This window comes from Dreissena polymorpha, chromosome 5, assembly GCF_020536995.1.
Source record: "Dreissena polymorpha isolate Duluth1 chromosome 5, UMN_Dpol_1.0, whole genome shotgun sequence".
Taxonomy (NCBI): Eukaryota; Metazoa; Mollusca; class Bivalvia; order Myida; family Dreissenidae; genus Dreissena; species Dreissena polymorpha.
This window is the reverse complement of record NC_068359.1, coordinates 62,767,545-62,795,247: the sequence shown is the minus strand read 5'-3', so window position 1 is coordinate 62,795,247 and position 27,703 is coordinate 62,767,545. Positions and strand designations below refer to the sequence as shown.

Below are 27,703 nucleotides of genomic sequence, written 5' to 3'. Positions count from 1 at the left end.
CGCGAGTAATATGTAAATAGGTTTTCATGGTTGCCCTAGCATATTAGATAAAGGTGAACCTTCTTACGCTTGAGATCACAGGTATGTGGCTTACAGCTTCAGTTATTTAATTAAAGTGATACTATGCGCATTTTCACTGTTGAATTGAACGAAGGAACGAATCTGCACTAAAACTAAATTTAGATTAACATCGTACATAGAATCATTTCTGTCGTCAGTTGTCAAAACGAAAGTACGTTTGACATTCAAATGCATTATTTTTCTCTTTCCGGGATATTGTTTTAGTATGTTGATGCTGCATTTACAAATATAAGTGTATATGAAGTGAAAACACCAAAATTACACAACGGTTGCGATAGACACCTACAAACATAGCATATACTGTTAAATGCGCATAATATCACTTTAATGCAGCTGTTTATTGTTACTGTAATTGTTGTGAATTGCTATATTTATTGCACGCATAAGTGTTTAGCAGTTGACTAGCATGTGTTAATGTATTTCGTTCGGCAAAGTTCTAAAGCGACGATTATATTTTTTGTATCGAATGTATATTAAATTTGATAATGTGTTTTTTACATGTAAGATACCGTTTATATTTTAGTTTGTTTTCCGATTTTCATACAACAAAAGAAACACATAGTTTGATATCTATATAAATTATCGTATTAATACAGACATTTCATACATACCGCTAAATCTATTATACCTTTCGAATTAATAAAAATATCGATTGAATACATATATTTATTTAATATTAATGAAATAAACATATACAGTTTATAATAAAACACATATATCAGTTTATGATATCCTTTCCGATATATCTTTTCGAAGTATAGTATATGCGGTAATCCTTCGAATAAAAATATGTAGTCCCCTCCTGGTATTGCAGCACCATCTATGACCTCTCCGTGTCGGTCATTGAACCTTTTCGTTCCCTATTTTAAACTCATTCACTCATTCACTCATATAATATCACTTCATACATATTGTATTTCGTGACATCCAATAAAGCAAACGTAACGGTACACTGACTTCTTGTATTCATCTGATCGGTATATATTACAGTCAACCGGTTTAAAATAACAACACAGGTGTGATATGTCACGGGTTAAACGTAAATACAGGTACAATGATTTCGGAAGAAAGCCAACTCTACATTACCGTTATTTGTCAAGTACGTGTTTGTAATGTGTCAGGTAATGTAACGTGGAACGTGATTGGCTGGCTATTTTCTGCAGTGGATATTTAACCAATCCATGGCATAGGCATGTTTGAAATTCATGTAGTGAATTGTACAAAATGAAAGTAAAACATAGTGATATTGAAATTGCAGCAGTTCAAAACGAATTTCTAGCAAAAGTGCACTCTGAATTGGAATACTGTTCTATACAATTATAATCAGAAACTAGCCAAAGAATATGTACCAGCACGAGAGTTAAATTTCTAAGGAATATGGTAATTACAACTTGATTTATCAGTTTGCAGCGTTACACACCTGCGTCCAGCTTCCAAGTAAGGATTTTGTTAGCTTTACGAAATGAAACTTTTCGTCTTAATTTAATTAAAAGCTTGTATTTTCTTGTCACGTTTATTATTTTCTAAATGATAATTGTCTTAGCTGTTGTGATACTGTTTATTCGGTGTATTTATTGCTTTTGTGAGCGAATTTTTCGCTTTTCTCCAGATTAAGGTGTTATGTAGGAAATTTCATTAATTTATGCATTTCAAATATTTACAGTATAGTATGTAGGTAAGTTTTCTTAAAGCTCACTGCGTAAAAAATAAGTTACAATAAATAATATATTTTTGATAATTATTTTGGCTGAATAACCGAGTAATTACGGTTATTCATTTAACTAATGACACTGTGTTCTGTTATTAATTTGCAGAATGAAGATACATTCTGTATTGATTATTGTGGCTGTGACAACGCTAGTCTTGGATGTCAGCGCCCTTGAAGATGATCGCGCACGAGCATATTTGGAAGGTAAAATCGTGATATCTGAATTCAGTTTTTATCCCCACGCTTTTTGAAAAAAAGGTGGGGATATTGTGGTTATCTCCGCCGTCCGTCCGTCCGTCCGTCCGTCTATCCGTCCGTCCGTCCTGGCCACTATCTCCTCCTACACTAAAAGCACTAGAACCTTGAAACTTACACACATGGTAGCTATGAGGATATGTGCGACCCTGCACTATTTGGAATTTTGATCTGACCCCTGGGTCAAAAGTTATAGCGGTTGGGGTGGGGCCGCGTCAGAAATTATCACTCATTTTTTTAGGTTATTTTACATTTACTTCTTTATTTCTACACCGATTCACTTCAAATTGATACTGGACCTCTCTTATGACAATACGGTCAATCTCAACCATGCATGGCCCCATTCCCAACCCTGGGGCGCCCCGCCCACATAGGCCACACCCACCAAAAATTTCCATTTACTATAATTTTTTCATTTCTACACGGATTCACTTCAAATTGATACTGAACTTTTGTTATGACATTAGGGTCAATCTCAACTATGCATGGCCCCAATCCCAACCCTGGGGCGCCCCGCCCACATAGGCCACACCCACCAAAAAATTGCCTTTACTATAATTTTTTCATTTCTACACGGATTCACTTCAAATTGATACTGAACTTCTCTTATGACATTAGGGTCAATCTCAACTATGCATGGCCCCATAACCAACCCTGGGGCCCCACCCACATAGACCACACCCACCCAAAATTGCCTTTACTATAATTTCTTCATTTCTACACCGATTCACTTCAAATTGATATTGAACTTCTCTTATGACAATACAGTCAATCTCAACTATGCATGGCCCCATTACCAACCCTGGGGCGCCCCGCCCACATAGACCACACCCACCCAAAATTGCCTTTTACTATAATTTCTTCATTTCTACACCGATTCACTTCAAATTGATACTGAACCTCTCTTATGACAATACGGTCAATCTCAACTATGCATGGCCCCATTACCAACCCTGGGGCCCCGCCCACATAGACCACACCCGCCCAAAATTGCCTTTTACTATAATTTCTTCATTTCTACACCGATTCACTTCAAATTGATACTGAACTTCTCTTATGACAATACGGTCAATCTCAACTATGGCACAATTACCAACCCTGGGGCGCCCTGCCCACATATGTCACACCCACCCAAAATTGCCTTTTACTATAACTTCTTCATTTCTACACCAATTCACTTCTAATTGATGATGAACTTCTCTTATGACAATACGGTCAATCTCAGCTATGCATGGCCCCATTACCAACCCTGGGGCACACCTAGGTCAAACATTCGGCGTGGGGATACGCGTCGGCCTCTGCCGCGCCATTTCTAGTTTTCTTTATTTTGTGAAAGGGCATGGCCTTCCATAATGGGACAAAATATCGACAAAACTTAAAAGGGAAGAAATTCCTCAACGTGAGCTTGAATTAGAGGAAAATTGCAGAATGGAGGAGGCCTTTCTCTTGGAAGAAGGAGCTTATATAAGGCCATTGCTAAAAGGGGAAATTAGCCCTGGATGTGTTTGTTTTAAAACAACAACACTTTTTAATCTCTTTGTATTGTATTATGTAGTTCAACGTGTAGCTGTGTAATGAACGAAAGATACTCATCATTGAATTCGATAAGTCCGCAATCCCGATTTAATAACTTGTGTTTAAAAAGCAACAATCATCATGATAGCCGGCGTCATACAATTGCTTACGTTTTACAATCGTATCTCTGTTAACATCTTTTCCAGGATTTAACGGCTACAACAAAAGGGCGGAAAACCTCACTCACCTTGTCTGGCTCAAGTCCTGGGCCTACAATACTAACATCACTGAATACAACCTAAAACAAATGGTAGGTGGACTTGAATGACGTCTGGATAGGTACATGTGAGTTTCGTCAAGATGGGTACATGTGAGCGAAATCACCCTAGATACATGCGAGTGCCGTATTGGAAGGTATTTGTGCGTGTCGTCAAGGTATGTTCATGTGAGCGAATATAAGTAATGTTCTGTTCAGGTCATTGCTATTCCGCTCTGTCGTTCTAAAGCCGGAGTACGATTGTTGATAACTGTATTTTTCAGTTTAGTTACTGGACAGTACCACGCATACGGCCATATATTGCAGTCACACAATTTGATATTGTCATGCGACCGATAGGCCGCTGCATTTAGGTTGTAGTTCAGAATATTTTACGAGCATTGGAAAACGTTGTGTTAGAATTAAATCAACAGAAATAAATCGCTATGAACACTGAAATGGAGTTGTTTAAGTTTATTATCTTTCTAAGACTACGTGACCATTTAGGTCTTGATATTGTTATATAGTATATTCTTTGATGCTTAAAACCGTTCTATATTTTACAGATGATAGTGACAGTGCTGCGTTCCGATTTCAACAAAAAAGAAGCTTCAGAAGCAGCGAAGTTCAACCTTAGCGCAATGACCAACGCCAGTTTAATACGTCAGATAAACAAGATTCTAGATGTTGGAATTTCTGGTTATAATGACAGTGACGTCCTTCGCAAGGTGAATATTCATACAACTGATTTGTATGTCCCGGTAGGATGGCATATAGCAGTCGCACTGTCTGACCGTCCGCCCGTCAGTCCGTCCGGCATTCCATTCTCTGGACTTTTTTATGATACGCTTTCAGATATCGACATAAGTTATGGGCCGTGGACTTAAAAATTTCCTTTATAGTAACAGTTTTCCGTGTACGTTTACAAAATGCTTTTAGGCGATTACCAGACATGACTTACAGATGAAGTATGTGTTTCGTTCCGTTTTCCTGAGGTATTTAACGAAATGCTTATAAATATTTACCTTGTATTTTGTATGTTACTATACCTAACCTACATGACTTATAGATGAAGTGTGAGTTTCGTTCCGGTCCATTGATTTAAGGCGAAGTTATGGGTCTTGGACTTCTGTTTTTTTTTAAGTTTTTTTTAACGAAATGATTTTAGTTATTTAGTTTAATTTTGGTATGTGACTACCTATATGACTTATAGACAAAGTGTGAGTTTTGTTCCAGTCCTTGTGGTTTTGGTGAAGTTATGGGCCTTGGATATTTAAATTTTCTCTCAAATAGCTGTTGTGCGGCTTCATAGCGCACTATGGGGCATTATGTATCACAAACACCGGTCTTTTTCTGTATTTTACCATTCGTCTAACACTTAAGTCATATTATTGTTTTGTGAGTGTGTAAAATTCAATTCATTGTTTATTCAAATACTGATTGAAATTAGATGCTTTTGGTGTTGCGAAATAATACTTATAGCATTTTCGACAACTATCATTGTTCCCGCTGTTTACCGCGAGTGTCGCATATGGCGACAAAATCTAAACAAACTGGCAACATTTATTTACAAATTGCGACTGATCACGAGACAACGTTTGTTTGTGTTTTATGTACTGAATACAACACACCCGTCTGTATTGTGCAACCCTTTCATGCAACATGCACTGATTGTTCTCCGATAGCTCATCATCCTATTGTCATAAGATTAGATTGGCTCGGCGACAACTTATCTTTGACATCACATCATCATCTCCCCACTACGTAAGGAAAAATACACTAATTAAAATCCAACACGGTGTTGATTTTGACAATTTTGACTATTTGTGTAGTGTTTGAAAAGAAGTGAAGTTTCAACTTTAAATATTATAACAAATAGCAAAACAAAGCAGAACAGCATTGGTTTAGTGGTTTATTTTCATTTCAAAACGAGGCTGAACTTAAGGCTGTCTTTAATCAAGAAGGCATTTTTTCTGGATCTATTTCGGCGCATTAGAACACTGTCTGTTCCCAGTCATAACGCATTTAGGAATGAAATATGGACAGACAGTGTTAATATCCCCAACTACATATCTTATAGAAAGTTTGATACATTAACAAATCAAAACATATACTAACTGTTATCGACACGCCGATAGTGTAGAAAGATAGTTTTCGAGAAAATGAACGTGATGCAGTCCATAATGTTCAGAAATTTTGCTTGACAATAAATCATGTTTAAATTCAAACTCTTAAGAAAATGTCAATGAAAAACGCTTCTTTTGTTATAGTGGTATTATAAGATGTTATTTATTGGTATTTAGTGCCGTTTACTTTCATCGTTGTTGTGCCAGTGTGTATGATTTATTGCTGCAATTATAATATTTCCTTTCGAAACTCGTAAAAAATGTCTTAACATGGTTGGTTTAAAGATTGAACTCGTGATTAAACGACAAAGGGGGCATTTAACAATTTTGCTTTGATACAAGATGTCATTTGTTGTCTACAAAAATCATTTATTGCGAAAACCCGATCTTACTCGGAATTTTATGCACATTCTTTCTTGTTATTTTGTGATTTAGGACAATAAGTTCGAAAACCAAACCGGATTATGTTTGCACAAGCGTTTTTAATTAAGTGGCAAATTAGTATTTTTAACACTATTTGTTGCTGTTATATGTTTTTGGACAAAACATTTTAAAAATAAAACGGATGTCTTTTGCCCAAGTTCGTTTATTTTGACGTCATACTCTTAACGTAAATCGTAGCTCACTACTCGCGCTCCACTATGCCGAAGGTTATCGCGTTATTATAATTATATTTACATGAAATGGGCCTTTCGTTGTTGTTGTTTTAAGATAGCGGAAATTGAAGCGGAAATGATCGGGATCTACAGTACCGCGAAATGGTGCAAGACTCCCACTGAATGTCACCAGCTGGAGCCGGGTATGCCCTCTTGTATTGTGCTGTCTTTACTGAATATAATTTAGTTGTCAACACAGAGTTCAAGCCTCTATCAAGCTCTCAATCAACGAAAGTTTTGTAAAGTATTTCGTAAAATAAAGTTAACACCTAAACAATCAGTGTTTCTTATAGCAATAGCCACAATTTCAACGCTAGATGTGGTATGATTACTTAGATTTTTGTAGATATAAAATGCTCGTTTTTATTTATTTGTGACACATTAATGCCATTTTAATTTCCCGCGAATATATTTATTCATACGACACACGAGCACTAAAATGGTACCATGTTAGTGTTCATGTGTCGTATGAATAGATATCGTTGCGAGAAATTAAAATGGAATTAAATATGCAAAACAATAATGAAAACGAGCATTTGTATATACAAACATCTATTTTACCAGATTACATCTGGCATTGAATTTTCGGCAATGACCAATAGGAACACTGAACTTTTCGTTGATTTTGAGCGTTAAAGAGGCTTTAAATAACATAAACAAATAATATCTCAAACTCCCGTATCCAGTATCAACTTTAACAATTGGTAAATATTTAAGGCATTTAAAGAATTTGGAAGTAATACAATAATTATATTATTATTATTTTTAACTTTCCACAGTAAAATGATAATCTTAAAATTTTTGCGTTTACGTATTTCAAAAAGTAAATCCAACCTATTGTTTTCAAATTGTTCGATTTTCAGAAATTATTTTCCATATGTTATTTGTATTCCCCCGGATTGTATGATCGGGGGCATATTGTTATTGGCCTGTCTGTCTGTCATTCTGTCCCAAAACTTAAACCTTGGTTAAAGTTTTGCGATAATTTTTGCAATATTGAAGATAGCAACTTGATATTTGGCATGCATGTGTATCTCATGAAGCTGCACATTTGAGTGGTGAAAGGTCAAGGTCATCCTTCAAGGTCAACAGTCAAACAAGAGTTGTGTTTGTCAGAAAAACAATGCCCCCTATTGCGCCGCTTTGAAGCCATATATTTAACCTTTGACCCTGAAGGATGACCTTGACCTTGACCTTTCACCACTCAAAATGTGCAACTCCATGAGATACACATGCATTCCAAGTATCAAGTTGCTATCTTCAATATTGCAAAAGTTATCGCAAAAATTTAACCAAGGTTAAAGTTTTAGTTTAAAGTTTTGATGACAGACAGAAAGACAGACAGACAGACAGAATGACAGACAGACAGACAGGCCAAAAACAATATACACCCGATCATTCGATCCGGGGGCATAAAAATACAATATAAGGGAAGTAATAAGCTGTAAAAAGGGAAATAAACTCTAAACCTGCCAAATTATATATTGAAATATTATTTCAAAGCGGCGCAATAAGGGACATTGTGTTTCTGACAAACACATCTCTTGTTTATTTATAAATATGGGAAATTATTACACATTCGTCAAATTATTCTTTCTAATGTTCATGTTGTTATGTTTAAAGTTTTGTTTTTATGCCCCCGAAGGAGAGCATATAGTGATCGCACTGTCCGTCTGTCTGTCTGTCTGTCCGTCACACTTTGCGTTTAGGTTTCGTAAAATGCTCATAACTTCTATGTCGCTTCAGATGTAACATTCATATTTGGTATTCATGTGTATATGGACAAGGCCTTTCCAAACGCACACAAGTTTTGACCCCTTTGACATTGGCCCTGACCTTAGGGTCCGCTTTTAGGTTTCGAAAAATGCGTTAAGGTTTCGAAAAATGCTCATAATTTCTATCAAAGCGTTAATCGGGGGTATATGCCATCCTATGGAGACAGCTCTTGTTCATAATCATATAACTACAACTTTCAAATGCTAACGTTCTAATTGAACCGGTGCTATATACATGTAAGGTTTGACGGAGATCTTCACGAATAGCCGGAACTACGACGAACTGCGTGACGCCTGGAAGGGTTGGCGCGACGTAAGCGGAAAGATGATGCGCAGCAACTACCAGGAAATGGTCACGCTTATGAACAGGGCTATAAAGGCTGGAGGTTTGATCATACTACCGCTTTTTTGTCATATTGCGAAGCACTCCATGTTGCTAAAATACCGTTTTGATATGTGTAGAGTGTTTCTCCTGTTTGTTTTATAATACTGACAGTCGCATTCAATTTCACATTAGAAAATCGTTTATCTGATGATTAAAGTGATATTATGGGCATCTAACAGTTTATAGGTGTCTATCGCAACCGTTGTTTATTTTTGGTGTTTTCACTTCATATACACTTACATTTGTTAATGCAGCATCAACATACTAATACAATATCCCGGAAAGAGAAAAATAATGCATTTGAATATCAACCGTACTTACGTTTGACAACTGATCACGCATGTACGATGTGAACCTAAAGTTAGTTTTAGTGCAGATTCGTTCATACGACACAAAGACACATTTTGTTATACGGATCATTTCGGCTTAGAGGACTGGGTGATTCATGTAAAATATCGAATATAATTTTTTTTTAATAAACAACTGGTAGCAAAATGAGTTGCAGATAATTGGTCAGTAACCACATTTTAACCAACTCGTGCCACCTGTTGATTCTTTTCAGTTCAATTCAACAGTGAAAAATGCCCATAATATCACTTTAACATTTGTTACGTAAACAATAAAATTATAAAAATATATAAGAAAATAATAAGAAAAGTTTAAAAAAGTGCATTCGTTTTCTCTTGTTTTAGAGTATTTACATATAAAGCAGGCTCTTCATTTCGAAAGAGTATTGCATTGGGCAAAACATTGATTACAATGAACACCTCTACACGTAATAATTGACCAATCGTGGTTGGATTTAGATCTGTTACGATGCATTATAACGATCAAGAAATATTTTGAGTTTGTTTTAAATATACTTGCTTTCAGATGACATATTTATTTCAGGAAAGTACGCTGATATGGGCGCGTACTATCGTTCTGTGTACGAGGATCCCGAGTTCGAGAATGACGTTCGTAAACTGTTCGATCAGTTAGCACCATTGTATGACGAGTTGCACGCGTTCGTCCGCCGCAAGCTGAGAACGCATTATGGCGGAAAGCACTTCCCTTCATCCGGCCACATTCCAGCTCATCTGTTTGGTATAGTTGAATGTGTATTTACAGTTAAATTTTAGCGAGTGTTTCGTAAATCCAAAATATGGGATTTTTTCTTTAATTTAGCTTTGGTTTACGATTTCTTATTGTATTAATTTTTTAATTATATTTTTTAAGATCATCACTGAATTATGGCAATAGTTTAAGGGTTTGTTTTCTTAAAAGTTGATTTAGTGAATTAAGACAAGAAAGTACAATATAATCGCAACATTTTATGGATCATTTTTACATTTTTAAAACTTTGTCTGTAGCTTTCTACAATACAATCTTATACCAGAATCAGATCAACTTGCATCCTGAGTTTCCGCTTTAGGGGACATGTGGGCACAGAGCTGGTCCAACATTTACGATCTGTTGGAGCCATACCCAGGAAAGGGCAGCTACAACCTTACCAAGGCAATGATTAAACAGGTATAGGTTTCGATGCGTTCCGTATGATGTTCGTTACAATTAAGAATACAGCTCTTTTCTTTGTACAAAACATTTCTTCAAAAAAAATATTGACCGTTCAGAATTTTGGTGACACCACGTTATACATTAAGAAGCATTACAATTTTATTCATACAAAAACAGGCACGTTAAATGTTGTTGGATTTTTAATGCAGAAAGGTATTCAAACTAAATCAAAAACGCTGTATTACCTTTTTGTTGCAGAAATACAATGTGACCCACATGTTCAGGGTGGCGGAGGAATTCTTCGTTTCACTTGGTCTGAAGCCAATGCCTGACTCGTTCTGGACTAATTCTCAGCTGGTCAAAGCTGAAGACCGAGAAGTGGTCTGCGGCGGAGAGGCCGTTGATATGTTCAACGAAACTGACTTCAGGTATGTTTTACTAAACGTTTTTTTCAAATAAGACAAACATGTCTGATTTAATTAAATTGCAAGTTTTCAATGAAAATTAATGTTAAACTATTCCATTCAAACAGTTAACTATTTGATAAGCCCATCGAAGAGGCGCGGTAGGAGAAAACCCATATCAACAGAATAGCAGTTCATAACGTCGGTAATTATATTTATGTACGTTATTTATTTACATTTGTTATTCACAAGTATAAATGTTTTGTTCAACATTGATGGTCATACTCTTCATATAAGTCCGATAAAGTTAAACTTTCAACCGGATAACAGAAACGCAGTGTGGGCCAAACGCCCGTCTTTGGGCGAGGGATTGTTTCGCATATCTTTATTTGCTATTCGCTTGCGTTTAAAACATTGTGACCGTGTGGTTCTCATTTGTCTATTTTTGCAGGGTCAGAATGTGCACGATCGTGGCTGGAGACTATCTGAACACCATTCACCATGAGATGGGTCACGTGCAGTACTACCTCGAGTACCATCATCAGCCCTTCCTTTTCCGCAACAATCCGAACCCGGGTAACATTTAACTACTCTGATTGTTTCATTTGAGCATTATCGTGTACTACATCGAGTATAGCCATCAGCCATCTACCGCAATATCCCAAACCCGGGTAACATTTAACTCCTACGACTGTTGTATCCTATCAGTATCGTGCTAATGTCATGCGTCGAATAGTCAACTTAATTTACACAAACTATTCTATGTTAATGTTCGATTATTATTACAAAATTATAAACAAATTCCAAAAGTATTCAATACTTGTTATTAAAAAAACTACTAAAATATGACATATACAGTTGCAACCTCCCAGGGACTTATGCCCAAGTATAGTTTCCTCCGTATGAGACGCCAAGAGACCATATCTGAAATCATATGGGCCTTCTGCCTTGAATTCATTTGCAGCGTCTCAAAAGATGTCATCGCCTTTTTAAGCATCCATTCGATCCTGGTAGCTCTGTAATGAAGCTTTAAAACATGATTTTATTAACTGTTTCAATATTCTTCTCTGTATAGAATATATGATTCTGAAGAAGTAACTACGACCGCTTTCGTTTAATACGTTGCTCTCAATCGTGTTTGCTGGTCTTTATTTACACGTTAATGTTTTATTCCCGTTTTGGGTATCTAAAAATTGTTGATGAAAGCCGCCGCTGGTCTGTTACCCTTCCTTCTTCACGTCGGTAACGTTGCGTCAGGAACAGGCTATACAAAGAAAACGAAATCAACTAATTAGAAAGTCATAAATCCGTTCGTTACTCTACCCACGCAATCAACTCATTATGAGTCCCCACATTATTTCAATGTACAAAATAACAGCAAACACATTACTTAGCATCAATCAATAAAACTCCAATCTACACAATCAGAATAGTTTTATCTCCCCTTAGGGTCATCGAAACAACCTCGGTACCGGTATTTATTTTCTGGTTTGTATCTTACAAAATCCGCGCGGGAAACCATCGTCATACACGTTTATACCATCGTTCTTAAAGTTTATGACAAAGTCATCAAGGCAATTCATGCCTTTGCACATGTCATCTATCTATGGAAATTGTCTCATCGTTCTTGTATGATTAATCGTTTTTCGATTCAAATATACCCTTTCTCTCTCTCATTCGAAATAACAAAAGATATCTTTTTAAGGCTGCCCTCTGCAAATGTTTGCGTCCCTATTGGAAGCTCTCTTGTCCTCAACTCGTCATCATTTTATAACAGACAGAACGTTGAGTTAATGTTTTGGTTCTTCTGCGAGCTTCAGTCATTGTTGGGTGCGACCGAAGCGACATCTTCTCGCCCTCGCCTAGACGGACCCTTATGTCGAAGTCTTTTTCATTAACATAAACACTTTAAACTACGCTCACATTAGACTTCTTCAATGGTCGCTATCCAAACATCATGGGGTTTTTACCGACCTCGATATCTTATCATTCATTGAGCTACTTAAGCGCTTTATTTTCTGCAATATGCGGACATTTAAAATGCTTCTTTCCACGAATCTTCCTTTGCTGAAACACCCTGTATAGGATGATTCGATAGACACCGCACTGAGATGGCAATTTACCTGCGAATGATTGTCAATACATTACTGTACTTTCTATTGTTTATTTTAACGGCAGACGTATTTGTCTAGGACATAATTGCCCAAACACACATATGACGAAAAGACTGCGCGCGGGTTGAACATACATAACATGCCATGTGAAGCTATATATGTAAAATAATTGTAAGTTTAAACCGACATAGTCGGAATATAGAAAATGCTAACATAGCGTGCATGATTATTTTTGTCGCCCCTAGGGTTCGACGAAGGTGTTGCCGATATCGCCACTCTGTCTTTCTTGACTCCGGAGCATCTCAAGTTGATAGGCCTAATACAGGAGCTTCCAAACAGCGCAGGTACGGATTTGTCCTATAAATAAAACAAATACTAGTAAATGAACTTCCCCTTATATTACACCCTCCCGTATGCCATTTAGTATCTCATAAAGTTATGGCAGTTGTTATCCAATTAAAAATCGAATGTCGTTCGCACTGAACCAAAATGCGACTATGCACTTTTACATTTTAAGAAAAACAAATGCATTTTAATCAAATGATCGAATAAGAAATTTCGATTTGAATATTCTGCCGTTTTTCGAATATTTAAAGTATCGAATAATCGTTCCCATCTCTAATTTATAGTCACATCCAGTCAAAGGATCGTTAAATGCGCAATACGGCAACCCTACACAAATATATACATGTAGACTCATTTCGAAGACCAGCGTTGATACTGACTATGAAAATAGATGCATATGGTCATCTTATTGACACACAACAAGATAATTTTGTTACAAAACGCTGAAAAAAAGTTCGTGACAATGTGATACTGGAGAGAGGTATGTGATACCAAACGCGCAAACATATGGTCATGTGAACTTTAAGAGTGGATATTAAACGACCAAGCTAAATGGAAGCCACGATAACCATTGTATACAGAAAATGTATGTCACTAGACTCGTTGTAAATCACGCATGTCATCGCTTTCTTCTTGAACAGTAGAGACAATTACAGACACAGATTTAACAAATGAAAACATAAAGCGAGTGCATTTCATTACACTCTTCATAAATACTCCTGATGTTTCGATGATAATTTCTTACATTAGCACACTCTTACAGAGGGTGATATCAACTTCTTGATGCAGATGGCGCTTGAAAAGGTGGCTTTCTTGCCGTGGGGCTACCTCGTCGACCAATGGCGCTGGAGCGTGTTCCGGGGTGAGACGTCGCCTAAAAACTACAATAAGGCATGGTGGGATCTCAGGTAATTATGGAAGCCATATTCACCGGGTATTAATTCCATAATTATTAGAATCAAACGCGTTGGTAGATCGTTTTTAGCTCATCTATTTTTTGAAAAATAAGAGCTATTGTCATCACCTTGGCGTCGGCGTCGGCGTCTGCGTCGGCGTCCGGTTAAGTTTTGCGTTTAGGTCCACTTTTCTCATAAATAATCAATGCTATTGCATTCAAACTTGGTACACTTACTTATTATCATGAGGGGACTGGGCAGGCAAAGTAATGTAACTCTGACTGGCATTTTGGCAGAATTATGTGCCCTTTTTATACTTAGAAAATTGAAATTTGGTTAAGTTTTGTGTTTAAGTCCACTTTATTCCTAAAGTATCAAAGCTATTGCTTTCATACTTGCAACACTTACTAACTATCATAAGGGGACTGTGCAGGCAAAGTTATGTTACTCTGACTGGCATTTTGACGGAATTATGGGCCCTTTATACTTAGAAAATTGAAAATTTGGTTAAGTTTTGTGTTTTGGTCCGCTTTACCCCTAAAGTACACAAATATTGCTTTCATACTTGGAACACTCGCAAACTATCATAAGGGGACAGTAAAGGACAAGTTGCATAACTCTGGTTGTCATTTTTACGGAATTATGGCCCTTTTTTTGACTAAGGAACTTCATGCTATCATGAGTGTACTGTACCTTGCAAGTAGAATTTTACCTTGACCTTTGAATGACCTTGACTCTCAAGGTCAAGTTATTAAATTTAGTTAAATTGCCATAACTTCTTTATTTATGCTTAGATTTGATCGATACTTTGACAAAACAACTCTTCCCTGACATACCACAATAGACTCCACCCAAACCATCCCCCACGCCCCCCGAATCCCTCCCCCAATTTTTTTTAAAGATCATCTATAAATGACCACCACACCCTCACACTGTACCCCGCCCCATCCCTCCACCCCCCGAAAAAAAATGTTCTTTTTTGAAACATGTTTTTTTTTGCATTTTTTTCCATTTTTGGAAGATAATGTCATAAATGACCACACCCCCACACTATACACCCTCTCCACTCCGCCCTTCCCTCCTTTGTGATTGAAATTGAGATAGGTCCCTTCACCTTTAAAATGAAAAATAGATGAGCGGTCTGCACCCGCAAGGCGGTGCTCTTGTTTCTATTTCGTTGTTGTCATTTTCAGACATACATGTGTAGTTATAATGCACTTAAAACCGTTTTTAATGCAGTTTAAAAATTACCCGGAGCTTCGGTTTGAATGCAAAAATGAAACAACTAAATGGTTATATGAAAACTTGTTTTATCTTTGCAAAATGTTAGTATGCTAAAACTGATCAAATTAATGTAATATCACTATTTTTGTATATATTTTTTTTAAAGATCATCTATAAATGACCACCACACCCTCACACTATACCCCGCCCCAACCCCCCCCCCCCCCCGAAAAAAAAAGTTCTTTTTTGAAACATGTTTTTTTTTGCATTTTTTTCCATTTTTGGAAGATAATGTCATAAATGACCACAGCCCCACACTATACACCCTCTCCACTCCGCCCTTCCCTCCTTTGTGATTGAAATTGATTTGGGTCCTTTAAAAAGAAAAATAGATGAGCGGTCTGCACCCGAAAGGCGGTGCTTTTGTTTCTATTTCGTTGTTGTCATTTTCAGACATACATGTGTAGTTATAATGCACTTAAAACAGTTTTTAATGCAGTTTAAAAATTACCCGGAGCTCCGGTTTGAATGCAAAAATGAAACAACTAAATGGTTATATGAAAACTTGTTTTATCTTTGCAAAATGTTAGTATGCTAAAACTGGTCAAATTAATGTAATATCACTGTTTTTGTATAAACTGTATTAGCACACTTCTAAGGATAATGTAAAAATTATTGCAGATGTAAATACCAGGGCATTTCGCCACCAGTTGCTCGGTCTGAGCAGGATTTCGACCCTGGTGCAAAGACCCACATCGCCGATAACACGCAATATATAAGGTATTAATTAATCCTAAAATAAATATGTTTAATGGTTGCACATATAAAAGCCGAATGTTCCATAGGTTTGTAAATTTCAAAATGTTTTTTAGCTATCCATCTAATGAGAATAATATAAGATCCATCGGGCTAAGCTTCTGTTAGACCGTGAGTTAGTATTGGAAGTCATCTCTGCAATAATAAAGACACTGTTCTGCAAACACATTTCGCAAACGTCGATTCAAATCTATTTACAATAATTCATAAATAGAACTTTCCCGGACTAAAAAAAACAACATAAATCGGCACAAATAAATATGATCAGTTTTGTCTATAAAGTGTAGTTATATTCAATAATAATGTGATTTTGAAAGATTTGTTACCAAATGGGTCAGCGTTGTTTGTACCGGCATATTAGTGTCTCTTTCTAGAAGTTATCTCCGATTCTTCTAAGCTCTGACAATATTGAGAACTGGAACACCCAGTTAAACGCGTATCACATTGTGTTAGCAAATATATGTTTGACTGTAAAAAAAGTCTCAAAACTTTACGACGTCTCACTACCAACTTACCAAACCACTTTGCATTACATTATATCGTGCACAACCAATATCCCTTTATCATAAATAAAACAATGATCGTATATTTACGAACTACGTTACCAGTATCGTAGGAATATTAATTTGTACCCATGATTTCTTAGACAAATAAAAACATTATTTGACATACATGTACTTAAAAACGGCTGAGTTGCCTACATGCTACTCGGACGGTACATTTATCTCGCCACAGTTACTTCGTGAGTTCCTTGCTACAGTTCCAGTTTCACCACGCGCTCTGTCAGTTGATGAACAACACGCGTCCCCTCCACCGGTGCGACATCTACAATAGCAAGACTGCGGGTGACAGACTCAAGTGAGTATTACACTTCGGACTAATTATGCAGGTAAGGTGTATCAATTGCTTTCGGGACAGTGCCGCATTGGGATCAGGTAACGGTGTTAATATATCATCCCAGGGTAGAAACGATGCGTAGATCAATCGCAATTTATTTTGTATTCGCAAAATGTTCGGCTGTTAGCATCGCCATTTGATTACGAGTCGTTAATCCAGAATTTTAAACAGCCTTTTCGTACTTGCTATTTCCATTTGTGGATGTAGTAAAATACACATTGACATGAAAAAAGATCAATTAATAGAATGTTATACAACATGTTTTCGTGAAAAATGTAACATTGATGATTTTAATATATAGTGACCACATTATGTCAACACGAATTTTGAATAATTGCGACAAGTATTGAATTATTTTTTAATGCTTTCCGATGGTTTATAGAGAAATATCAGTGAAATAAAACTGATATTTCACTGTTTCAAACAGTGAAAAATAATAGTGAAAAGTTATCGATAATTTTCATTCTTTTACCGGAACAATTTATATATTTTTTTTAGTTTCCCCAATCAAAGGCAAATTTTACAAAGGATGCATAGATATTTATAAAAACATACTGAAGAGCTTACTTTTAAAATACATGGGGGCGCCCAACGGGGAATTATATTGTCCGGGATGGCAAACATACAAAATAATCATTTGTAAGCATACAATAACAAAGAAAATGTTGGATTTGGTGGAATATCGATTTTAATTCACTCGTGGTCATAAGAAAAATATTTTCACTCGTGGCTGCGTCACGAGTGAAAAAATCATTTTCTATGATCACTCGTGATTTATAATCGATATTCAACTAAATCCAAAAAATATCCTCTATCTTTCCGAAGGTTTATAGAGAAATATTAGTGAATTAAAACTGACTGATAATTTACTCTCAGTTGAATTATCCGAAGGGATATTAAATAATTATAACTCTCTGATTATACTCCTTTAATTGACGTTTCGGCATAATGCCTTTATCAAAACAATGGAAATAATATGTTAACTACATTTTTACGTCTTTTGACTGCACAATTTAAATAACAAAGAAAAATGTTTTTAAACGTCAAATGACGTTGTACATGATGACGTCATAAATGGCGTTATATAAAATGGCGCCAAAAAATGTAAAACTTCGCCAAAAATGAAATGACGTTAAACACTCACATATTGTGTCTTAATCTTATGTTAAATGTGTGCTTTATATATTTAAGAAATTGATATTTTACAATAAAACAATCATCATCATATGTTATTATAATCTACCTAAACTTATTATCATAAATTAAATAGGGTAAACTTATTTAATGACTAATTATTTCAATCCATATCTATGTAAATTATTATAATGATATTTGATTCAATAATCATACATACTTGCTATTCTATATATCATATACACATAATGGACAAGATAAATTGCATAAAGTACTATTATTTTTACATTCATTTATGTTGATGATTAATATAAAATGTTTTTCACATATATTTTTTACAAGATAGTTTCCCGTAGCAGGACATCAAGTTGATTTTTTGTATTTAGTCCATTTGGTGATTGCGTTTGAAACTTCTTTATGAATTCCAATTCTTTAATAAGTCTGTAATAATGGGAACTGTCTCTTATTTGTGTTAACACTGATACACCCATATCCTGCACTCTGTGGCCCGCACCATTGAAATGTTCTGAGATTGGTTTATTTCTTCGTAGCCGCACGTCAGCCTCGTGTTCTTTGGCACGTTTCTTTAATGATCTGCTTGTCTCTCCGACGTATACCATCTTTTGGCATTTAATACAAAATATACCATACACCAAGTTATAAATGTTACAGTTCTGTTTTATTGCTTCGTTTGGAATTTCACTTTTCGAGTTGTTATGAAAACCTTTTTTAACATTTTACAGACTATACAATTAGTCTTACACGATTGTGGTATTAGTTGAAAACGTTTGTTTATCTCTTTATTTGTTTTTCCATGAACTAAAATGTCACCGATATTCCTATCTCGTCTGTATGCAACTATTGGTACGTCTGGGAATATATTTTTCATTCTGTCTGATTTATATAGTTTGTCGGTATGTTTTCGAATTATTGAGTGGATATTTGGAAGGTTGTTAGAATAAGTTAAAGCTAGTGGTACTCTCTTGTTGGCTGTTTTATTTGTTTCTTTCTTCTTTAGTAAGTCTTTCCTATTTAAATTATCAACTCGGGATAATTCATGTTTAACAAATTTATTTGGATATCCTCTTTTCTGTAGATTCTGTTTTAGTTCTTTTTTCCGATGTCTGTATTTGTTTTCGTTAGAACATATTCTTTTAAACGTATTCCTAATCCATAAGGTATTGCTTTCTTCACATTTGTTGGATGGTCTGAGTCATATTGGACATATTGATGCTTATCGGTTGGCTTTGAGTATAAATCAGTTGTTATTTTATTATCTTCTAGTTGAATTTTTGTGTCTAAGAAGTCTATCTGTGTTGTGTTCCATCTTAATTCTACTTTGATGTTTTCATGTATTTTGTTCGCATAGTCGAAAAATTTCAGGAGTTCGTCAATTCCATGTGTCCATAGTCCAAACCCCTCATCTATGAAACGTTTATAGAATATTGGTTGTTTATTGTATTCAGATAATTGTTCCTCCCATTTTCTCATGTAACAACAGGCATAATTTCTCCCAAGTTTTGATCCAATAGCTACTCCCTCTTTTTGTCTGTATTCTTGTCCACAATATTCGATCACATTATTTTCTAAAACAGTTTCAATCATTTCAATCACCGCTTCAGTGTTGATGGTCTTAGTTACTTAGTTAGTACGTCTCTAGGCCCTCTTTCTTTGGAATCGATGGGTATAACTTGACAACATCAAAACAGTATAAGATAATTCCTTCTGGCAATGGTGTAGTTATTTCCCTCTCTCTGAAAAAATGCTGTGGTGTCTCTTATATAGCTTGGTGTTTTTATAACATAGGTTTCTAGTTCCTTTTCTATTACCTCTGCCATTCTTTCAGTACTTGTTCCGATGCCATTTACGATTGTTCTATACGGGTTGCCTTTTTTTAATGTATTTTTGGATTTCCTTTGAGTTTCCCTCTTGATGGATATTTGGGTATCAAGTATTGTTGTAAGTTCTTTGAGATACTGCCGTTTTTAAATAGTTTATTTGCTAGTTGCTTCACCTTTTTGTTTGCATTTTCAAGTCCATTCCAATTAGTTTTTTCATATGATGTGCTGTCATTAAGTTCATTCCTGAGTAGTTCTACATATTCATTTGCGTCTGTTATCACTATTCCAGAACCTTTGTCTGCAGGCCTTATTATTATACTGGAATCATTTAGTAACGTGTGCAATGCTTGTTTTTCTTGATTTTTGATATTTGACTGTCCATTTTCTTTTATGCCATTTAGAATATCATTTTTAACTGCTTCTATATAAGCATCTAGCCACTTTTCTCTACCAGGTTCAGGAGTAAAACGGCTTTCTTTATATCATATTCCTCCTTTTCATTTTTCCTTTCTTGATTTTCATCACTATGGAAATACTCTGCGAGTCGCATCCGTCTCTCCCATTCTGCTAGGTCACTGTGTTTTTAGACGGTACAAAAGATATTCCTTCGGATAATAGACTTGTTTCTGCTTCTGTTAACTTTCTTGAAGACAGATTTGTAACAGTGTCAAGACTATTATTATTTGTTTTAATTGTGTCTTTTTTTGCTGGTTTATTTTCACCCTTGTTTTTAGTTCTTTTATCGTTTGATTTAAGTTTTTGTGTATCAGAATCTTGCGTTTTTCTATTTTTCTTATCTTGATAGTTCATTTTATGTCCTCTTTCTTCAAAATTGCAACAGGACTACATTGTAAACCAATCTATTTGAACTTACCTATTCATTCTCTCATATTCAGGAAGGTATTGATGTTTGTTTTGGTCCAATTTTATATGAAGTAAAGTGAAATGCTGCATTCTTAATCTTAGGAATATTTTTTGTTTTGTTTTAACCCCATTAAGTGGTTGGAAAAGTAGTTTACTTGTAATATTTTGGTCGTCAGCAAATATGCATATTTCACTTAAAAATAGGGTTGCTGCTGCATATATTTTGGCTTCAGTTGCCCACGATTCAACTCTTCCGTCACTAAATGAATGATTTTCTATATGCTTTGTGATACTTCTATCTACGTATTCTTTGTAAACATCTTTTAAGTCCTTCATATGGTTATTAATTTTTTGTCTAACTATTTCGTGCTTGTTGTCATTATTATATATTTCTTTTGCAATACATCTGTAGAAACAGTTCCCAGAGTGGAACTTTCTTGAAAATTGTCTATTGTTACCAATGAAGATAAAAAGTCTAACTTACAGTTAAACAGCTTGTAGAATTTTTCATTCTTTTTCTGTGTAAGTTCAGCTAGCTTCCGTTTTGAAGACAGTTTATGGTCCTCATTGTTTAAATCTTCCACACATATATCACTTCTTAGTTTGTTAATTTTCTCTTCACAAGCTACCAATGTAAGTTCCATGAGCTTCACCGACGCATCTTGTTTGACTTTTTCACACTTGTTTAGTATTTCATCGCTACAGTCTATATGAATATTTCAGTTGATCTTGAATCTTTCTGGTACAATCCCATGCCTTACACACTTTGATGTAAAATCTTAATGTGACACATAACGTAAGTATTTTTCCATCTCTTGGCTATAGCAACACCTACTCCATTTTGTTTTTCGGAGTTAAAAAACATATAAGCTCAGTTGAATTATCCGAAGAGATATTAAATAATTATAACTCTCTGATTATACTCCTTTAATTGACGTTTCGGCATAATGCCTTTATCAAAACAATGGAAACAAGGGACAAAATTGTCACAAAACCAGGTTTTCATTTTGAAAAAAAATCTGATAAAGGGTGAAAACTCAAACTGAACTTTTGAAATGAACAAACAAAATTAACCCCCTTTGTAAGTTTGTTTTTTAAAAAAATCTATTTTTAGTCGTGGCGACCTTGACATTGGAGATATTGACGTGATTCTTTCGTGCGACACACCGTCCCATGATGGTGAACAAATGTGCCAAATGATTTAAAAATCTCACAATGAATGACATAGTTATGGCCATGAAAAGCTCATTTATGGCCATTTTTGACCTTTGAACTCAAAGTGTGACCTTGACCTTGGAGATATCGACGTAATTATTTCGCGCGACACACCGTCCAATGATGGTGAACAAATGTGCCAAATGATTTTAAAATCTGACAATGAACGACATAGTTATGGCCCATTTTATATAACGCCATTTATGACGTCATCATGTACAACGTCATTTGACGTTTAAAAACATTTTTCTTTGTTATTTAAATTTGGGCAGTCAAAAGACGTAAAAATGTAGTTAACATATTATTTCCATTGTTTTGATAAAGGCATTATGCCGAAACGTCAATTAAAGGAGTATAATCAGAGAGTGATAATTTACTGTTTCAAACAGTGAAAAATTACTTAATTAGCCCAGTTATTCTCCACTTAAACTCTTTATAATGTATATAAACCGTGAAAAAGCATAAAATAAAAAGAAAATTTGTTCGATTCGGTGGAATATTGATTTTAATTCACTCGTGACCATAGAAAACATATATGATCACTCGTGAATTGAAATCGATATTCCACCGAATCCAACAAATATCCTCTATTTATTATGTGTTTATGTCTTTGTAAAAAATAGATCATTTATACTACCTCTGCAACACATGTTCTCTCATTTTAAAGCATTTAAAACAATACACATTTGCAGGTCCGTGCTTCAGATGGGGGCCTCTGTACACTGGGAAGAGGCGTTATTCAAGCTGACGAAGGGGACGATCGGAGAGACCAGAAAGCTCAGTGCGGCCCCTATTCTTGCGTACTTTGAGCCGCTCCGGGTATGCATACACCGTGACTATAAATACAATGCACTTGAAACATCAATGATTATGTTTTTAAAGTTTTCGTCATTGCGCAGTGTCTGTTTGGTATGCAATCCTTTCCAAATAAATATTCAAATTTGTCTTGTGTGAACTATCAAAAACAATAATTTTAGAGGTGAACTGAATTTGTGTGGTCTTAAATATTAATAATTTTAATTATTTCTCAAACCATAAATATCTAGATGATGTTTAACAAAGAAATATTCTCTGTAGTATCGAATTATTAATACATGTACATGTATAACATATTGGTGTTAGAGAAATATCAACGCATTTAATATGTTATAATTATTTGTGTGACAAACAGACAATTTAATCAAAATACAGGCATACGAAGAGTGTGTGTGTGTGTGTTCGTAACAACATGCAATTCGCTCTTGCAGATTTGGTTAAAAGAAGAAAACCGAAAAGCAAACGAGACAGCATCTTGGGACAAAAACAACTGCCCACCCGGTTCCTTTGTGACGGTTCTCAGCGGCGTTCGCTCCCTGGCTTCCACTGGTTCCCTTACCATGTTGCTCATGGCTAGCATCGTTCTATCTTGGTTGGCGATACCGTGGCTCTATAATATGCGTTCTTTGAAAGGCTACAAAAAATTAAGTGCTTTTAATTCTGGTTGAAGTCCGTGCTTTGATTTTCTGGTCAAAGAGGTTTTCTGCCCTTCCGGAACTAGAAAGCATACGATGCACAGCAGCTGTCTAACAGTGGTTACCTTCCTTGTCGGTACAAGCGGACAAAAAGCGCAGCCCACTTGCAGTGTTGTTCCAAACTGTAAAGATTATTTTAGACTATAATACGTACATCGGGTTTTATAGAAAAAAGACTTTTATTGACATAATGACAAAATGAAATTAAAGGTTTGTTCGATATATGATTTTTTCGGGCGATTTAACCCGATAAATAGACAAAGATTATTATTCAATTATACTGTTTCATAGTCCAAAAGATTGATTACTAAGAATATTTTTTAATTCATGTTTGTTTTACATCAATTTCAATATATTGTCTACCTAACTGGATGCACAAATGGGCAACATATGTCATAGTCAGACTCGCCTCGGAGAAAAGGACAACATTTTTGTTTGTTTACAATCAATACATGATTGCAATTGCGTTAAGGTTGTTTCAATGACATATCTTGACAATATTATATGGTAAATTGGTATTGGTCTTCATATTGGATGATAAAATTCACTTGTCAAATAAATGTACATCGCTCTATGTAATCATTGTAATGGCTTAGAAGTATTTAAGCATACCTATCTTGGCCACAGACAGTAGAAAATCTAACATAGGAGAGACCTACCTTGGTCACAGACTGGAGAGACGAGTTCATTTTGTTGTTAAGTCGTAATTTGGCAACCGCCCTAACCGGGTGGGCGGATTGCGTCATGTCCTGGAAGTTAGATTAGTTGAATTAATATATTTTTGATTAGAAAGCCTTGTGTTAACAACGAAATAAAGAACAAAGAACTATTTTGCGAGTTTTTATGTTTGCATCATTATGCGAAAATAAATACTTATGGACGTTCTTGCTCACGATTTGTTTGGTAACTTAGCTTACGAGTTATATTTTATTAACTCGAACAAAATAAGTAATGGAATGATTGCTTGTTGTATTTTTTTGCATTTGTTTACTACAATATTTATTTTAAACAAGAGCACCTCATAGCGGGTGCCAACGCTCGGCTGTTGATGCTGTTTTGAATAAATGAAAGATTGTCAGAAGTTTTATATTAGATGTCACATTGACCTTGACCTTTGACCTATTGACAAAAAATGGGTGCGGCGTGTATAACTCATCAAGGTTCATCTACATATGAAGGTTAAAAGTTGTAGGTGGAAGCACTTTGATTTTAAGATTTTAGCACGACGCGGACAGCTGACGCCGGACGACGAGCTGGCTATGACAATAACTCGTTTTTTTTTCCGAAAACAACCGAGCTTAAAATTATTTTATAACATTTAAACATAAACTCATTATTTTATTTTTTGTTAAGCCAACATTTGTAACATGCTAATGTTTAGGAAAAAAACATTAAAAACAACCTAGCATTAAAACAAAAAAATATTCTCTGTGTTACATATGTCAACACAGTTAATGATCGAATACCCGCGAAATAAAGTAATAGGCAATACAAGTTTACGTTTTGCACCACTGAATTCGTGTCAGTCGTTTCGATCTACTTACTTTGAACTTCAAAAACGAATGTACTTCAAATGTAATTGTATGTTCTTTGTACTGTTAAAATTCGGTTCTTTTCTGTTTTTCTGACCGCTTTTACCTTTTAATACCTTTACAATATCGAATGCTTTAGGATAAAACATTTTAAACGCATCTTAAGGTTGTATGTATTAAAAGACAACAATAAAGTACTCAGTGTTACCGTATTAACGTAACGGACAATTTAAGCCTTGCTTGTACCTGCACAAGCAAGTCAACGAAATTTTAGTTTAACACTTTCATATACTGTTATTTCAGTCCAAAAGTCAATCATGTAAAATGTTCATGCACTCTGTAAGGTAATATGCAGCTATTATGTTAAGATGTTCGGTTAAGCAACACAAACGATAAACTTGTCAGTATCGGTGAAACACAAAAACTGTGTCGGAGTTCAAGCAAGCTAGTTTGTTTATTTGATATAAGAAATAATTAAATATCTTTACATATCGGCATCTGCCGGTATGTATCTTCCTTTGTTCTGCATTGTTCATGCAAGACGGCATACTACCTTCTCGTAATTATAAAGAGATTCCAAATACAAGCTCGCCATCAGGTTTTGGAATCAATACCCGCCCCGCCTCATGTTAGCTTGGTTGGCGGTAACAATACCGGACAGAGGCTAGTTTCCTCCGGGCACTCCGTCTTTCTGCCGCGACACAAAACCACTCAAAGGTTTAATTTATCTCATAAAAATAAAGAGCTGGACATTTCTGCTATAATTTAAATCCGTCAAAACGTTCATGTGCCTAGTACATTATTTAGGTATGGGAGCTGTGGCTCACTCCTGGTCCACCCTCTTAACAGTCTCAGCCGCGGCAAGATATCATACACTTCTAAGCACTCACATATTGAACAGTATGTGGGCTAACCGGCTAGCGCAGTGATTTTAACACGCCTTTTTTATATAGGTGACCCGGTGTCAATACCGAGTACCGAAAGCATGTGAGTGATGTTGGTGTTCGCCATATCGGACAGGTGTGGATCTGGGCTTTTTAGTGGCCACCAAACGAAAGGTCAGATTGAGTTTCTTCCGGCTTCTCCGACAATCCTCCCCCACAGCACTAGACAACACCCTTAATCGATTATCTCTCAAAAAATATAAATAAGCTACACATTGCAGCTAAAGTTCTACATTCATCCAAACTATGGTGAGTCTAGCAATCCTATTAGGTAGGAGTGCTGCTATTACACAGATAGTGGAGCCTTAGACGCAGCAGGACCTCATTAACACTTCGAATTACAATCAACGAACTGTAAGTTTATTTCCTGGCTTCGTTAAATAAACTTATTACAAATATAACAAAGTTAGACCGTCATTCGTTTTTATCGACATTCGAGCCTAAAAGCAGAATTCCTAACCCCAAATTACCCGGGTCGCTTTAAAATACTATCATTGATCCAATAAACCATATCAAGTTGCTGGTTGAATACCCAGGTTATGATGTTACAAAACAGACCTGGATACGCATATAACGATACTTGACTACTTGACTTACTTGCTTACTACACCAGGAGTAATTTTCTGAAGCATATAACCTCGAGGTCAATAACCTTTAACGAGAAGATCTTTTGTCATAGCTTAAAGGTCATATTGTAAATAGTGCTCGAGGACAACGAGTTTTTAAACGCTCGATATAAACACTTAATTGTTTTAAACCAATCAATTTATAAATTGCTCATCATAAAGCGCGGTACCCTCGGGGGCATTAAAATTAAACGTTCGTAAAAATGCCTGGAGCCATAACCTTTAACAGAACACTAGGACAATGCGCTAAATTATACTTAATGTTATACACCGTAGAAGTATTTAGATTCTTTCTTTATTATAGTCTCAATTACATACAATACAACAATACAAACATTCACTTATATATATACAATAGACAATTGTATGTAACCTTTCTAAATAAGAAATATCAGAGACTTTTGCATTCTAATCATATAAAACCATATATATATATGTATAAAATCACCAGCGTTCCAACTCTGTACAAAACAGTTCTATATTACATGATAAACCTAAGAGGCTGTTACTAATCCTAAACATCGTAAAAATAATTAATAAAAAAAAAAAAATGAGTTCAAATACGAGCACTGCTGCGCAATAAAGAAATTGTTAGAAAATCGAGTACATGTATCACCCCGATCAGATCGTAGATGACCTGATTAGTAACAACTTCTTAGAAGCCTCTAAAATACATTATTGTTACTTAAAAACAGCGAAAAGACATTATTTATGTATGTATGTAAATTAACTTTTAAATAATTAATAAATCTCGAGCGAGAGAGTTTGATTCACGAGCCGTTAACAGTAAATATTGTTCAAGTGTTAAAACTGCTTCAGTCCCATTTAACTTTTTTCAAATGAGTTTGTTAAAAAATCTTCGCTTGGAAAAGAAACATTTTAATATATTCTATAAATTGTTGTAAATTATTGTTCTAAGACACACGATACTTGAATTATTATATGTGAGCCGTGCTCTGTGCGAAGGGGGTTTAATGCCTGTGCGTAAAGTATCATCACAGTTTAGGCGGAAAGTGTCATCCCTGATGCCTGTGCGGACTGCAGAGGCTAATCTTGGACGACACTTTACGCACATGCATTAAACCA

At 35.5% G+C, this 27,703-nt stretch overlaps 1 protein-coding gene across 3 annotated transcripts; it reads left to right on the top strand.

Annotated features, from left to right (window-relative positions):
* LOC127882468 (angiotensin-converting enzyme-like) lies at positions 1–24,344 on the top strand. 3 transcript variants are annotated; one of them, XM_052431120.1, is made up of 17 exons: positions 21–81; positions 1,485–1,518; positions 1,896–1,993; positions 3,766–3,869; positions 4,382–4,543; positions 6,653–6,740; positions 8,615–8,758; positions 9,649–9,843; positions 10,172–10,269; positions 10,513–10,682; positions 11,110–11,234; positions 13,018–13,116; positions 13,881–14,025; positions 15,919–16,017; positions 16,789–16,911; positions 22,697–22,823; positions 23,252–24,344. In XM_052431120.1, the coding sequence occupies exons 3-17, from the start codon at positions 1,897–1,899 to the stop codon at positions 23,486–23,488; spliced, it is 2,013 nt and encodes a 670-aa protein (XP_052287080.1). In that variant the 5' UTR covers positions 21–81; positions 1,485–1,518; position 1,896; the 3' UTR covers positions 23,489–24,344. The 3 variants fall into 3 exon arrangements, with proteins under 3 accessions (XP_052287079.1, XP_052287080.1, XP_052287078.1); XM_052431119.1 differs by lacking the exon at positions 1,485–1,518 and having other exon boundaries at positions 1–81; XM_052431118.1 differs by lacking the exons at positions 21–81; positions 1,485–1,518 and adding an exon at positions 1,185–1,461.
* The last annotated feature ends 3,359 nt before the right edge of the window (positions 24,345–27,703 follow it).

Bases quoted from the DNA above. Each gene is read 5' to 3' on its own strand.
- LOC127882468 (XM_052431119.1), top strand. From the start codon at position 1,897: ATGAAGATACATTCTGTATTGATTATTGTGGCTGTGACAACGCTAGTC. The intron at 4,544-6,652 runs GTGAATATTCAT...TGTTGTTTTAAG, and splicing joins ACAGTGACGTCCTTCGCAAG to ATAGCGGAAATTGAAGCGGA. The intron at 13,117-13,880 runs GTACGGATTTGT...ACACTCTTACAG, and splicing joins GGAGCTTCCAAACAGCGCAG to AGGGTGATATCAACTTCTTG.